Raw genomic sequence first — 15,927 nt, 5'->3', positions numbered from 1 at the left:
AGTCAAAGCACTGTACAGTACAGTAAATCTGCAAATGGGTGCAGATAGAAAATGAGAATTTACCTTTTCTTGGTACTGCCTCCGAGAGGAGTCCAGTGATTGGATGAGGGCCGTGGCGTGGCCCACGAACATGGCGTAGCAGGTGGCTCCCACAATCATGCTCAGCATGGTGATCCACAGGTCGGACATGCTGACGGGCGCGCGGGCTCCGTACCCGATGCACAGCATGTGGCTCATGGCTTTGAAGAGGGCGTAGGAGTACTGCTTACCCCAGGAGTCGTTCTGCGAGAGGGACAGAAGCGGGGGGCGGGGAGTTACCGAGCGCCGGCTCTCAGGCGAAGCTCTTTGATGGATCACTGAACCTCCACAGAACATCCTGCCAACATAGCTACCCTTCATGCTTGAGAGCCCCATTCCAGTGACTTCACTTCTTCTTTCTTTTTATTTGCCACTGGGGCTTACGACATTGGATGGCTGCAAGCCCCAGCCAATCAACATCTATTACTTCTGTTTGTTTCAGATAACTGATTCATAGCATCCTCATAGCCCACAGATGCAGTGGAGAATGTAGAGAGGAAGAGGCCTGGCCTGGATTCTGCTGTTATTGGGGCAATCACTGCAAGTGGTTCAACGTGTTTGCAAGGTTGTGATGGCGTGAGGCTTGTATTGGCATACATATTATTTTGGCCAGTAGAAAGTCAGGTCCTTAGATGAAGTTTTTTTTTCCTCCTACAGATTCATGTACAATACAATTGAAAGATTTTTAAAAATCTCACTGACACCTATGTCCCATGTGCCTTACTTTAATTTTAACTATCAATTTAAGTCTTTGTTGTGACTGAGACATCTCCCTCTGACTCACTAACTAAATGCAGGTGTGTATTTCCAGGAACTGGACAGGAAGGCACACAGGTAAAAAATAGATTCATGATGTATTGGACTAGAGGACAGAAAATACTGTGACGTCAACTGCCTCTTTCAGGAACGAACGGGACATAAATAAACTCTAGTGCAACGCAAATCGATTGTCTCATGATAGCAGACTAAGGTCTGTTACCTTGGACTGTGGAAGAGAAGCCAAGCTTAACGGCATAGCATCATTACCATTCCATTACCCACAAAGTGCTTCTATGCACCAAGATACAAAAATATTCTAATAGTCTTTGACATGACAGACTTAAGTGGCAGTCTTATTTCCTCTGGCTGAATCATGTCTAAGTATATTTCTGATTCTTTGTGTCCTAGTTTGCCTTTAAAAAAAAAATTCCCCTTCTGTTCTGGTTCCAAAATTGCTGATTCTGAGAACTTCTGCCCCCCCACTTTGAAATAATGCTGACTATGATGCCCACAAATAAACTGTCTGCATGAAAAACACAAAATATTGCAGGTGTATTGTATTTGCTATATAAAGGGCATTTAAAAAATGTTTCATGGAAAATACATAAAAACTAATTAGTATGGCACTTTTTCATTAACCTTGATGAATGAATGTAAGTAGTTGTTTTGTTTTTCCAATACTGATGAGAAAGAAAACTTTCCGACATTCTGTACATAATAGTATGGCAGATTTTCACAAGCAATTTCAGCTATAGTGTGGAATGTTTTTTGAAAAAAATAAATTACTGAGGACCCTTCCAATAAAGCAATGCGGCTGAATACTGAGGAAATATCCCAGACAATCTGCATTCAGAAGAGAAGCAGCAATGACTTTGCACAAAATGTCTGTCCTCTAGGCTGGAGGTAATCTGATTCGCTGGGACAGCGGGCATCATCTGTCCGGAGCATCACAGCCCTTGGGCTGGCTGATCACCCGGGGCTCACGGAGAACATGGATGCCGCCCTGAAGAGTTCCATGTGTGTCTGTGTGTTCCTGGATTTTATGGTAAACAGTTTAGCATCATTATACTGATCCAAGTCCAAATCGTGTGGAAAGCTCACGACCGACCGGGACATGGACACCGAGATGCTGCGCCGTACGTTTTCTGCTGTTCTGCTCAGAAGCGATTAGGGAATAAAGCAATGCGAAAACAAGGCCACAGGCCTCGGGTATGCCTGAAATAGCCCGAGGTGAAACTTTTTCATGACTCTGTATAACTGCTTTGAGGGTTTAGTACTGAGGTTTGAGTAAAGAATTTTAAAAAGTTTGTGAGGGCACTAGGGTTTAATAAGCACGAATCTGTAATAGCTGCGACTGCACACACATGTGTGCATGCATCCACGCAGACACCCTCACACAAACACGTGACCTCTTCTTTGGCTCATGACCAACCTTTCCACAAAATCTTGTGCAAATCTATGAATCCATCCGGGACTTATGCGGCCATCAGCACGCCCCCTCTTGGTCAATCGGCCTCGAAAATTACTCAGCTGTACCTTTGGTCATGCCAAATTTCACACTTCACACTTTTTGTGGACCAACCAATCAACAAAGCGACTGACAGACCGACCGACAGACAGACAGAGCTATAGAGCTGCTGGTCGCAGCTAAAAACTGGCCCATCACTGGTGGTGTTTTTTGGAAGGTGTTCCATGTTACACTGATTAATGCTGAGGCACTTTAAGAAACATCTTATAACTTAAGCGGATAATTCTTTTTGGGGTACATCTTTATTTCAAGCAACGATTGAATAATAAAGTGTTGGCTTATGTTATTTTCTCTTAAGAAAAAGTAACTGAATGTATGTAAGTTGTATAAGTCACTCTGGATAGGAGTATATGTTAATTGTCTAAAATTTAAACGGATTAAGACAATGACAATATGAACTTTTCATATAAATAAATGCATAAATCACTCATAACTGAAATGAAATTGAAAATAAGAGATTTAACTGTTTTAGACTACAATGAAGAATTCTGTTTTTTTCAGCATAAAATTTGATTCGGTCTTTTCATGAATTTAGAGTAAAGGCAATAAGTATTTCTTGGCAGGAAATAATCGTGGCAGTGGGATTGACAGCGAAGACAGGTTTCGAGAAGACTGGCCAAGGAAAGGTCTCCGCTGACAAGCCTTGGACAGAGGAAAGGCTCAGCTGAGAAACCAACTGCATTATAAACATACTGATTCTTCATAGCTGAAATAACACTTGGAAAATGAAGACTTCTTTTTAGCTGTCTTCCCTGCTACAAGTGTAAATTCTGGCTATAAAAACACTGGACAGACAGTGGAGTTTTGGCACTGAATTCTGGATTGAGACATTGTTTGATTACAACAATAAAGAACACGCATGACTTGTTTTCATCAAGCAACCAATAATCAGTTCACATTTGTTTGTGCCCTTGACTTTTTATAAATATATGTCTTATATGTTTTTTATTTGTTTGGGAACACTTCAAGAACAACCTGAAAGGCCATAGCAGCTAATAATGAGGTCAGAATCAGTTGTCACCATAATGTCTAATCGGAATGGAGATAAAGTGGTCATGAAACTTAATGTTGCAACTGACCTCTGCTGCAACCCAACCCTAGATGACACAACTGAGAAATATGAACAAGTAACAAATGATGTCATTAGTGAATGTATCACAATAATCTCCTTTAAATTTTCTCTTCTTTTTCACCCAACTGCTCTTTTTGGGTCTTTGCTTAAAATGTACAATCTGTTCATTGTATGCATGTAAAAATGTGACATGCTTTGATACATTACATAATAAAAACACAATCTGTTCATATTTGGGCTACATCAGGGGAATCACTGTGGGCTCTCAACATTGCTGCTATGGCCTCAGTAACTCTGAGGCACCTCCAGGGCTCCCAGTTATATCTTATTATACAAGAGCAAGATATATGTGCAATATACACTATCTAATTATTATGTTTTGTAGGGTCCTGAATATTTGTAAAATAGTTAGTATTATCAAATAAAGGTTAGGGCAGTATCTGCCTTTGGATCTACAATTTTCAATTTTCTCAGTTTTAATACAAAATGTTTTTTTTTTAATGCACCACACTGACACAATGTGCCTTTTTGTTTTGCATTCACTGGAAAATAAATGGGCTTTGTATGCAAATTTGTAAATGGAGCTGCCCAGATATGCAAAGAAGAAAGGCCAGGTCTTTTGATATTATCTAGGCATTACATTGGTCCCTTCTAAACACTACAGTATTTGAACCTGTATGGCTCGAAGGCTTGATGGAGACTGATGTGTAAGTAATGGTGTGAACTATTTATTGAGACAGATGCCTTCACATCCATTTATTGAGATGGATATGAAGAAAAAATGGAACCCAACCGAGTTTAAATGGTCACTTTGAGACCTAGTGGAGTTTTTTTTTTTTAAAGAAGGAAGTACATTTTTAAAAATAAGCCATATTTTCATTTTCATCATTTAATCCAGTCAGATACACCCAGTGAGCTTACAGAGGGTAGAGTTTTGTGATGGCTAAGCTGAGTGCAATCCATTTGTCCTGACACTGGATCCACTGAGAAAGGGGGGGGGGGGGTAAAGTATGTTTTCAGAATATCCCAGAGAACAAGTTCTGTTTAAACCCCCCATTTTATGTGCTTGTCCTTCTACAGAAGAGATGAGATTTGTTTTAAATTTGGCTTATGTTTTTATATCTCCACAGAGCTACAGAATTTATTCTTCAACAGGATCTTATCAAATTCTGGGGAAAGGACGTTTGGTGCCTAAGAACATGAATATGGCTCTGGCCACATACTGTATGTAAAGCCATGATCACTAATGTTAGTTCATTTTATTTAGTGTTGCAAAGGTGTGGCGGTAAGCCAGGAACGAACACGTGAAATGTTACTCAAAATATTAAGTACATTACAAAATGTACTTATCAATTTCTGTTGCCTATGAATCATTTGTGCAACCCAAGGTTTAGCAACAATGGTTAGTAAGTGCGTAATGTTGTGATTTTATTTAACGGATAGGTTTTTTTTTTTTTTTTAACTCATTGATCTTTTGAAGGCTGCAAAAATTGCCCCAATGTGTTGCTATTGGAGCCATGTCTGAGGATGCAGCTATCAAACTCAGTTCTGAAATTATCATAAAAATGTATAGTTTCTGCTGTTCATGTTAATTCCAGGCTATCCAAAAAAAGGTTCAAAATGACTTAAAAAATACTGGGTTCAAAAATACTAAACCTATGCTTTAACAGAGATCTTTCATCAAACTATTTACATTTGTGCTGGACATTTACCAAATAGCAACCCAAGGTTATTAGCAATATGGATACACACAGTACAAATTGCATCCCTTACTAGATAAAATATTTTTGGATGAAATGCAAATGGACTATCCCAATAATACTACACATTTGGCAACCCTAGTAAATAAATAAATAAATAAATAAATAAATAAATAAAAAACACATAATATACCTGTAGCTTTGTCAATAAAATGTTCTAACATGGCCTTCAAGATCGTGTTATTTATATTGAACCATCACATCACTTTGTACACAGCCATCCAAGTCTGCACAGATCCTGCTATTTGGTTTTCTATTCATTATAGTGCCTGCCATGGTTTTCTTACTCGAGCTAAGGGTGCAGCACATGGCTGGATGCCTTTTAACTAAGCCTCCCTTGAGAAGGTGTCTGAATGTTACCCAGGTCTTGAAGTTACTAATGGTGCCTGTGTTATCTTATCCGGTGATTAAATAAAAGAGGTCCAACAGAGGAAGGAGATACTTTCAATCCATTAGTCATGTAGATAATAAGCCTATATGCCATACAATGCCACTCATCTGTATCTATCACACACTGAATCCTTTATATAACTGGAGATGGAAAAAATGCTCAAGACATTTTCCTGGTATTTTATGTCTCAGAAGATATTATGTAATAAAAAACACAGATGCAAAGTATTTTTATATGACGACATGCAGTAAAAAATAACTTAATATTTTGTAATCAAAAAAACATCTGTCTTCTCTGGTTTGTTTAACAGATGAACAGAAAGCTCTGGCTCTGAATGTTAATTAATCTAATAACTAACATATTACAAGATTTCATTTTCAAAAGTTAACTTTTTAGTTAATTTATTTTTATTTTCTCTCAAGCTTCACACTGACCATTTAAAATGAGGAAAAAATCCACTATTATATAATAAGCACTGAATTTTGAACTTTAAACAGAAACACAACAACAACAAAAAGTGGAGGGCTCATTACACATTCAGATGGGGATGTTAATCTGGTCTGAGTGGACTGGGAGCTGGATGTCCTACTGAGTCTGGCCTTTTCAGGTCTGATCGGCTGTATTTCTGTCAGCATATCTGCACCTCGCCTTGGGTCCACGAGAGCAGCTTTTACTGCAGCAAGCGCAATGCTCTTCACAGGCTCACCGAATGGGAGACCAGACAGAAACTAGAGCCTATCAGTAACTTACGTAAGTCTTCTCGTGAGAACTGCAGGAGCAGGACACCGTATCATCCTTGCTGGTGTGGATGCCTCAGGCAAAATGTTTATAGATCACCCTGTTTACATAACCTTATGGATATTAAGTCCCTTGAGTAAATAGTGGTTCAAGATGCTAATAATGGAATTCTGCCCGTTTGTGTACAGAATCTTATTGCTGAACTGCTTTGTACATTATGGCATTTAACAGATGCTTTTCTCTAGAGCAACTTATGTAGATAGCGTTTTTGCATACAGTCCATTTATGCGGCTGTGTATTTTGCTGAAGCAAGTCAGGTTAAGTACCTTACCCAAGGCTACAACAGCAGTGTCCCAGCAGGGAATCAAGCCCACAACCAAAGAGTTTACCAGCCCAGTTCCCTTTATGCTACACTGCCGACATTAATGTAATTTAATGCCTAAGAGGGGCACGGTGACAAAGACGACAACAGTCCAGTGGTCTGGGCGTACATTAAAGCATGATATTCAGCATTAAATTTATGACTACATTGTATCTTCTTCCCAGCAGTTTTTCATGTTTCTTTTTTGGTGCTTTCTGCAACCACTGCCAATTGGTATTCTTATTTCTCATATCCGCAGAACTTATTTAGAGGTCAGCGTGTAGCGTGACAGCAAAATTATATAATTTGAAACATGACGTGCGGAAAATTCTGTGGCACGCAACACGAAGAGGCTGTGCTTTGTACGACATTGGAAGCTATCAGAAACGATTCTTCAAATAAGCCTACTGTAAATCCTGCAGTGCAAGGGGGCACGCTAAGATGTCCATTATGCTATTTGCGAGAGCTTTCATAGTGAGATTGTACGTAGCCTGATTTGGGGTTGCATGCCCAGCCTCGCTCACTTGCTGTGACCCCACACCCTCCTGGAACCCGTCGCAGCACACTCCATAGCTCAGCCACACATCAACAGCTCCCCCGCATCTCCATTACAGTTTCCTCTGGCACGCACGCTGGGCAGAATAATGCCGTAACCATGGTTCCCCTGCTGTCAGTTCTCAGACAAAATGAGCTCGTCTCAGAAACAGTTTTGTTAGCAGTGAATTAAATTTAACATGTATCCAGATGCTCTTTTTTTTTTTTTTTACATGTAAGCAAAAGGTATTTGAAAGTTGTAGGCCACATTGGAAATACAAAATGAACACAGCTATATTATTATCAGTTAATGGAGTACGTTCAATGATAATCTAGAAAGAAGTTCTCAAATGTGTCCGTTTCTAAATCATTTCAATTCTAATTGCTCTAAATATCTTAAGGGATTTGTTGCCTTTAATACGAAGATTTAATATAAAAAGAAATTCTGCTAAAAATGAAACTGAATCATATACCTATTTAAAAAAAAACATATTTTTATTTAAAAAATAACAGGGATGCGTTATTCAAATCTTTCAGAAAAGCAATTATCAGTCATTTTCAACTGCACTTGAAAATGAAATGCTTTGTTATATGAATGTAACTTCTATACTGTATACACACGTCTCATGACCATTTAGCTTTCAAATTTTCTATTATTTTCTTTCAAGCAACCTCATCAAGTTAGCTTCCGCACCCTCCAAAATGCACACAGCCAATCACCGTGTCTCACTTCTGTAGTCCACCAGCTGAGCTCTGAAGCGATCGCTCGGGAGGACTGCTCTTCCTCCACAGCTCGAGGCAGAGCGGCACCCAGCTGATCAGAGGATTCGCCCCTATGAGGCAGGGGACTTCCTATCAAATTAAAAGTACCCCCCTGGGTGGGCAGGGCTAAGGGAACTTGTGTGTCATTCTGTGGGAGACCTGGTAACAGCCACTTGCACCGACAGGATTAGATTCCAGGCAGTGTGTTATATCACTGAACCAAGACCAGTGCTGTAGCTGCATGGACCTCTGGGGAGACTACCATTTATTTTTGTTCAATATACTGTACCAGCTACTTCACTAGATGGAGTGCTGCTAAGAGCAGACTATGCTACTGCTGAGAAATAAAAAGGGGTGGGGGAACTATGATACTAAAAAGTTATAACATTTGCACCTCATGTGTTCTGACATGCAGCAGTTAGAACACTTGTATATGAAAGAGCCCCTCATATGAGGCAGAGAGAGAGAGATCATTCCTCAGGCCCGCATTTAAAATCAGTACTGGAAGGGCCAATTTCCCAGCCCTCTCTCTTCCCTCTAGAATGAGCAACCAGGGGCACTTGACCTCCTTTATAGCTTTCAGGGAGAGGCAGCCAAGAGACGCGTGACAGGAAATGTAATGAAATCTGTTGCCCCCAACCCCCATCTCCGAACCCGCCTCTGTGTGTATGGGCCTGTGTTGATCCTTTTCAACAGATCTGTGAGTCCCAATCCAGTGCAAACAGCAACAAAATTACTCAGCTTACATTGACTTTTAGACTGAATACAACTGAAGACCATGAATAAAAAATTAAGTCTACATGGTGCCATAGCTCAGGAGGTAAGAGCGGTTGTCTGGCAGTTGGAGGGTTGCTGGTTCGATCCCAGCCCTGGGTGTGTCAAAGTGTCCCTGAGCAAGACACCTAACCCCTAACTGCTCTGGCGAATGAGAGGCATCAATTGTAAAGCGCTTTGGATAAAAGCGCTATATAAATGCAGTCCATTTACCATTTACATTCCTGCTCTATCCACATATGCTTCTCTTTATTTTAGAACACATATATGGGATCATGTACTGTAAAGTGGTTATATGAGCATTGATTTTAGTGCATTTCACACATTGGGGTATGAATCCTTGATCATGCATAGGTTTACATTAGTCTACAATAGCATTATCCTCAAAAACACTTATGATTTTTATATACACTTATTATCCCAAATTCTGATTCAAAGTTAAACATTTCTGAGTCCTGGTAATTTGTAGAATGACTTCCTGAAAAAGTATTAAAGTCTCCCAATGAACAGATTAGCTTCACTGGCCTGTAGCAATTCTACAGGCCCAGACTATGCAGTGGTTTCCCACAGAGGGACAGTCGGACAGTTCAGCAAAATGAAGATTGATCTCAGCCATTTCTACCATCATGGTTGATAACAAACTCTGAACAAACTTTGCACCATTTTAATGGATTTACGTTCTACTTCAGCATCAGACTGACACATCATCAATTCACCAAAAGTTCAAGGGAATCTCAAATCAGATTGTTTCTACCCTCATTTCAAAATAGCACTGCAGGGACTTGTGATTCATCCATACTTTTGGCACATGTAAGCACTGCCTTATAGCAAACTGATAATTGTTAAATAACTCTTCCTTTTTTTCTTTGCAAATGTCACACTGTGCTTCTCAAAGGCATCCGAGTGAAGGTGGCTGAAGTTAAATAATAATAATAATAATAATAATAATGATAATACATATGGGCTGCTATATTTAATTTAACAGTCTGACTTATGTAGCATGTGGTTAAGTATGTGTCATTAAGCAAGTATTATTAAACAAAAAGGTATTTGTTGAAACAAATCCAAAATACAGTGTACAGCTTATGACTTATTTTTTTGTTAGAAATATATGGAGAATGATGCTTAATCAAACTACTAAAATATTTTGGTTAGAATATCATAAGAGTGAAATATTGATTTGTTTGAAACAGACAAGAACATCCCTTGCTTGAAAAAAATTATATTGGCCTATTTTCTAACTGGACACTAATTGCAGATCATCATTCACAAAAATCAAGGAATTCTCTGGTACATCCTAAAGCTGAGGAGTGATAGCTGCCCTTAAAATGTGTTCACCTACATGCATGAGATGAAAAAGTGGATAATGTAGATTCACATTAAGATAAAATGGCTGCATATTTTATCCCTGTGACAGCATCATTCAAAGTATTAATCACAATGAGGTTTCTCTCTCACAAGCTTCAGTAATAACGTGACGTGAAGCTATTTTTGCTAAACATAACCAAAGACAAAAACAAATGTGATCACAATGGGCAGCAGTAGTAAAAATAGAACAATGCTCAAGTTTTTTTTTTTTTTTTTTTTGGCCCTCCCTTTGCGAACGCTTTCATGAATAATGAAGTGTTCTAAAAATGAGCTTGACGCGCCATGCTGACTCCTTGCCATGAAGCGTCATACAGTGAATAGTCCCAAAGACGAATGAATCAAAAAAGTGCAGCCTAAATGAATACCAGTTATATAACCATGGACAGCACTTGATGTTACCTAATGCAACGTTAAGCTCAAGTACTAAGTCAAATATGCAATAAACCAAAGAGATTTTCTTGCGTCCAATAAAGTGCATCCTTTGAACTCACACATGGTTGGAAAATCTGATCTTAGTTGAAAAGAAAAAAAAATGGATTGGTAAAATTATTTTCTGTGATGATGGGCAATAAAGATTAACGTTAAGAGTTTTACAGGAAACAACCATGTTCGTGTCGCAATAAAAGTGGGCAACAGCAGTAGGGTATATTGTGGGAAAATCTCTTTCTATTCTCTGTTCAATCTTTTGTTCCATTTCACCACTAAGACATGTTTAGCACTATGTGCTCTGACCCTTGAGTATATGAATGAATGGTTTAGAGAAACCCAATCAAGACCAAACCGCTGCCCCATTGTTTCAGTGAGTATGTATTGTGGACCACATACGGCATATGCAAAGGGCATTTCACACAATCTGACCTTGAGGAGCTGCTGTTTATATATGAAATGAATTATGCATACTGCTGTGTGGAATTTAAACAGTGCTGCATAGTTTAGAACTACAGTAGAACCCACAAGATACAAAACCTTTGGGAATGGGGGAGGTTCGGAACTTTAAAATGTCAAAAGCCTTTGAAAATGTGGTCAAGATTCACCAGTTTAATAGCCTAATTTATGAAAAGATTAACTGTATTAGTCAGGCTTTATTTATTTTAAATGTCTATTCTCAAAAATTAAAACACTACAAATGTTATGTGTAGTGTTAATGTCATAAAGAATTCAGCCACATTGACTCAACTTATCGTGTGATCTTGACATAGAAAAGTCATTTTCTTGTGGTCTTAATTTTATTATCTCATGATCTCAAAAGTAGTTTTTTCATTATCCTGACCTATCTTGTGATCTTGACATAAAAATGATCTTGTCATTACAACTTATGTATCTTGTGATCTTAACACCATCATCAACTCCACCATCTGAATGTGCAGTGATTCTGAGTGTTGGACTGGGGATAGCATATACTACATTGCCCTGTGACTGATGAATGTATTCAATTTTACTTTTAGCATCTGTGTAGCACTTCTGTTTTCTTGCACTTAGCCTCTCCAAAACAAATGTACACATTCAAAATAAAATATCTGCACAGGTGTGATTGGAACTGATGTAGGTGTGCACAATTCCAACCCAATCCACTTGGGTTTCTAGCGATTATAGAAAAGAAAGGAAGCAGAGAACCAAAAGGGACTAGGGCTCTCCCTCATCCTAACAATAATGGGACCAAAAAAAATAGCATGGCCTTTCATTTATGTCTGTTGATTACCAAGAAAGTGAAAGCTACTGACCAAGAAAAGAACTAGAATTATACGGGGCGAACAATGGGTTCAGAGGAAGTTTTGGATGGTTATGTCTGGGTCAGTGAGAGAACATTTAAAAGGCACTAGCAGTCCACAGATATAATAAGCCTACATCAGGGTGGGGAATGAAAGTTTAGGGTTGCATTAATGAATAATCAGTACACTGTTAGCACATTTGTTCAGTCGACACAAACAAGTAATTTACAGTACAATGGGTTGAATACTTGTCAAAGAAGATATCCAGCATTTGTGCAAGCTACTGCACAATGCCCACAAATATGTAAAAAAAAGGAAAATAAGTTTAAATGCCTGCTAGTAAATATTTAAACGCTGGGTAAAATTGCATGACAAGACTTCTGGGGTCAGGAGACCTGAAACACATACAAAGACTACAGCTGCAATTGAATAATGCCACCTTTTTAATGTGGTATAGCTGTGTATCATATTTCCTTCCATTTTCAATATTTATTCAAATATTCCTAATATTTTGAGGAATAGATATGTCTTGACAGATTACATCACATTTTAGATTTTTCAACCACAAGACACCAGGCAAAAATACATGTTGCTCATTTTCAGTTAAAAGTATACCTAGTCTTTTGAACACATTTTTTCTGGATTTTTACCAGTAATAGCCTACAAGCAAGGGCAATAGATGCTGCTACACATTAGGACAGACAACACAAGATTAACGATATCTCAAAAGGAAAAAAACAAACGAACACCATGAAAAAAATTAAATACTTACAACCATACCGTTTAGCGACACCCAGCAATCTGGAGGAAAATCTTGAAGAAGTGGTACCAGGAACTGGAGACAACCGTCCCAGTGGCAAAGAAGTAGCATCATTCCAATGAGATTAAATATTCTTACCACAGCACTGGCCAAGTCGTACGTCATATGAAAAATCTATCAAAAGAAAGCACAGACAAAAGATATCGATCAGAATGGTGTCCAAATGTCACTTACATTTCGTCTTCTTGTCTTCAGGCAATACCAACTTGACTGTTTCCATTTGGAAAGCTTATCATTCATTTAATTTTGATTTATAATCTTGACACAACTGCAGTGAGAATGGGTATTAGTGTTAATAATATTTGCTTCTATTTTTATTTCTATGGTTGTTTTAGTCCTGATCACCTGCATCAGCTGGAGCTGATAATATTGCTGAGGCTGGCCGGCTCACAAGAAATCCGGTGGCTGTGCGCACTGAAATGAGCTCTGTTGCGAATGTAATCAATGTAAATAACCACAATGAAATATACCACCATTGCTAACAGTAGAAAACAAATGGTAAACAGAAGTGTTATGGCCGTCATATGCCTCAGTTCTTGTTGCAGAGAATTCAACGCACCAATTCAGCCAGCTTTTGCCAAACCTGGCTCTAACTCTAACTTTATAGTCAAGGAAGGGATTGAGGACTCAACTCACAGAGTTATGGCATATGTAGAATAATCAAAAATTTTTATTTTGTTTGAAACATTCACATGCACCCATAAGTATTAGATATAACACAGGCTACCACTGTAGTTTGTGCTTGTTTTTTCAACTTTGGCAACATCTAACATATCCAAATCATTTTTCTGTTTCTGTTGCACAACAATTATGCTGCATGAATGATTTCATTATATCCTCTTAGATTGGTAGCAGTATGCTTACAGAATTTAGGCATGATCTCATTAATGGAAAAGTACGTTCATTAGATTGTGGTTGCAGGGAGGTAGGATAAGTGGAAAAACATGATCAAATTATGAGGCACTTTAAATTATAAGCTGATATTAGCTCCTCTAAATACAGGCTTCAGTGACATGGATTTTCACCCATAATTTCTCATTGCGTCCCTGTGAATCTGGTGATAATTCACCAAACCCCATTTCTAAAGCTCTTTTCTGACCGGCTGTCTGGTTATTGCCTGACCCCTTTTGGTTAAAGCTCAATTCTTTGATAATTTGGATTCAAAAATAAAAATAAAAAACATTACTAGGGACAATTTTCCATGATAAACCAGTTATCACCAGGGTTGGAAGTTGTCTCTGTCTCTCTTGGCCAAATATGGTGTTATCTGCAGCTTGAGGTAATTATTATCCATTTTTATAAGGTGATAGGATTGCTCTCTATAACTTAAGTCAGTAAAGTATGAATTTAATATCATTTTAATAGGCTTTTATGGTATGGTGCAGCACACAGCGATGGCGGATTAAAAAGTTAATTTTATGCCTAACACAATCTACGGGCAGTGAGAAATGGAGACCTTTTGTTTCAGCTCAGCTTAAAATTTCAGCCAGAGTTCAGTCAGGTGAACTTCTTCTAACCAATTCACAGAAAAGACTCAAAAAACTGAACGAAATTAGAGGCAACATCAATAGCTACCTACCTATTTATTTATTTATTTTGCTTTGCAGCATTTCAGTTTTCCTTCAAAAATCAATAATAATAATTCAAAAAACTCAAATGAAATGGAGAATTCCTAAAACTGGTAGTCTTTAATTATGCTTTCAGGAACAGTCCTAATACTGTTTCCCATTAATATGTACATAGTATTCATTTTGCTAACACTCTTACACAGAGATATATGAAATTGTGACATCAGGCATATGGAAGCTACATTTGAGCATGGACACCTCACTGGGTTGGAGCTGTTCCCAGTTCACATGGTGTGAAGAACCTTGATGCAGAAATACCAAATCTGGATAGGGTGCCAGCCAATCAGAGGGACACCACCCCACTCCATCTGTGCACGACTGAGGATGGAGAAAGCCCCTGCAATGTGGCACACTCTAAGCCTTGAACTGCTCCGGACATTTACCCACAGCTCACATTTGCACCCACATTAATATTAACAGAAAAAGAAACAAAACAGAAAGAAACGCACACACACCCTCCTCATCTTAAACGAAAGACACACGCACGTTAAATTGCACTGATGTTGCGTGGCTTCACTTACAGGGCTGGTTATTGGGAGGTTGGATGAGAGGAACAAGGACCAGGGTCTCTGACATAATTGCACTCACAACAAACTTTTCTACTGCCACAGCAACTCTCATCACAAACACAAATGTGTGTTTCAATGACTTTGCCTTTGCATGATTTGACATGATGTGTCAGTCATTGTTATACAGTAGCTACAGACTATTGAACGGCTTATAAAATATTCACCCAAGCATTGGGATAATAAAACAATTTGTTTTGTCTTTATCAAATATATTATCTCTCTCTCTCTCTCTCTCTCTCTCTCTCTCTCTCTCTCTCTCTCTCTCTCTCTCTCTGTCTCTCTCTCTCTCTCTCTCTATCTATCTCTCTCTATCTATCTCTCCTCTGCCTACACTCTAGAGAGATGGGGCGCACACTGCCCCTCCAGATGGTATGCGGCCCTCCAGACGGATGCTGCCCTAGGCAGCCGTTCATATCACCTATGCCTAGACGAACCGGCCCTGAATGTAAATGTGTGTATCCATGAACAGAAAAAAGGCTGTGGTGCAGGAAGGGAAGGAAGAAAGTGGAAGGAAGATTCTCAAGATGGTTCTGTAAGTGATGGACAGCTGAGTCAGATTTTGGAAATGGTCTAGAAATGGTCTAGAAAAGGATTTACAGATACTTGGAATCAGCTAACTCTTCACTTGACAGTAGTCACTTTACCAGGTTTTGAAATGTTGCAGGATAACCGTATGATTGTTTGATTTAAATCCAATTTAAAGTCACCCAAGGTTCTTGTGGTCAATGTTTAATTCCAACACAGCCTCCAGACAAAGCTGTCAATCTCGAAACTGACCTCGCTAAGACTGTAATTCAATCCTGCTATAGCAGTTAATTTATGGTAAGGCAATTCAACACTGTCTCTTGTGAGTTTGGACAGGAACTTGTCACACCGGCTGACCCTGACCACTGATACAAACAAGCTGTGGGCCAAAGACATAGGCCCAGGGTACGAGGACAGTAGAGATATGAAGACATAGCAGCGCTGCTAATCTACATGGAGATACCAGCGTAGGAGAGACTAAAATTAGCAGATGGCTCTAAGGACGGCTGAGTCCCCTGCTCTTTACTGGATGTGCCTAAAATCCTCTGTAA

At 38.9% G+C, this 15,927-nt stretch overlaps 1 protein-coding gene across 1 annotated transcript in view; it reads right to left on the bottom strand.

Moving 5' to 3' along the window:
* LOC118212900 (potassium/sodium hyperpolarization-activated cyclic nucleotide-gated channel 1) overlaps positions 1 to 15,927 on the bottom strand; it is a 79,536-nt gene that overhangs the window by 34,147 nt on the left and 29,462 nt on the right. Inside the window, exons 3-4 of the mRNA XM_035391371.1 lie at positions 12,607 to 12,768; positions 64 to 282 (exon numbers count right to left, since the gene is read on the bottom strand). Of these exons, the coding sequence (XP_035247262.1) occupies positions 64 to 282; positions 12,607 to 12,768 (381 nt within the window). The remainder of the gene's footprint in view (positions 1 to 63; positions 283 to 12,606; positions 12,769 to 15,927) is intronic.

This window comes from Anguilla anguilla, chromosome 14 (assembly GCF_013347855.1).
Source record: "Anguilla anguilla isolate fAngAng1 chromosome 14, fAngAng1.pri, whole genome shotgun sequence".
Taxonomy (NCBI): domain Eukaryota; kingdom Metazoa; phylum Chordata; class Actinopteri; order Anguilliformes; family Anguillidae; genus Anguilla; species Anguilla anguilla.
The sequence above is the reverse complement of the archived record's forward strand: the minus strand, read 5'-3'. Positions and strand labels throughout refer to the sequence as shown.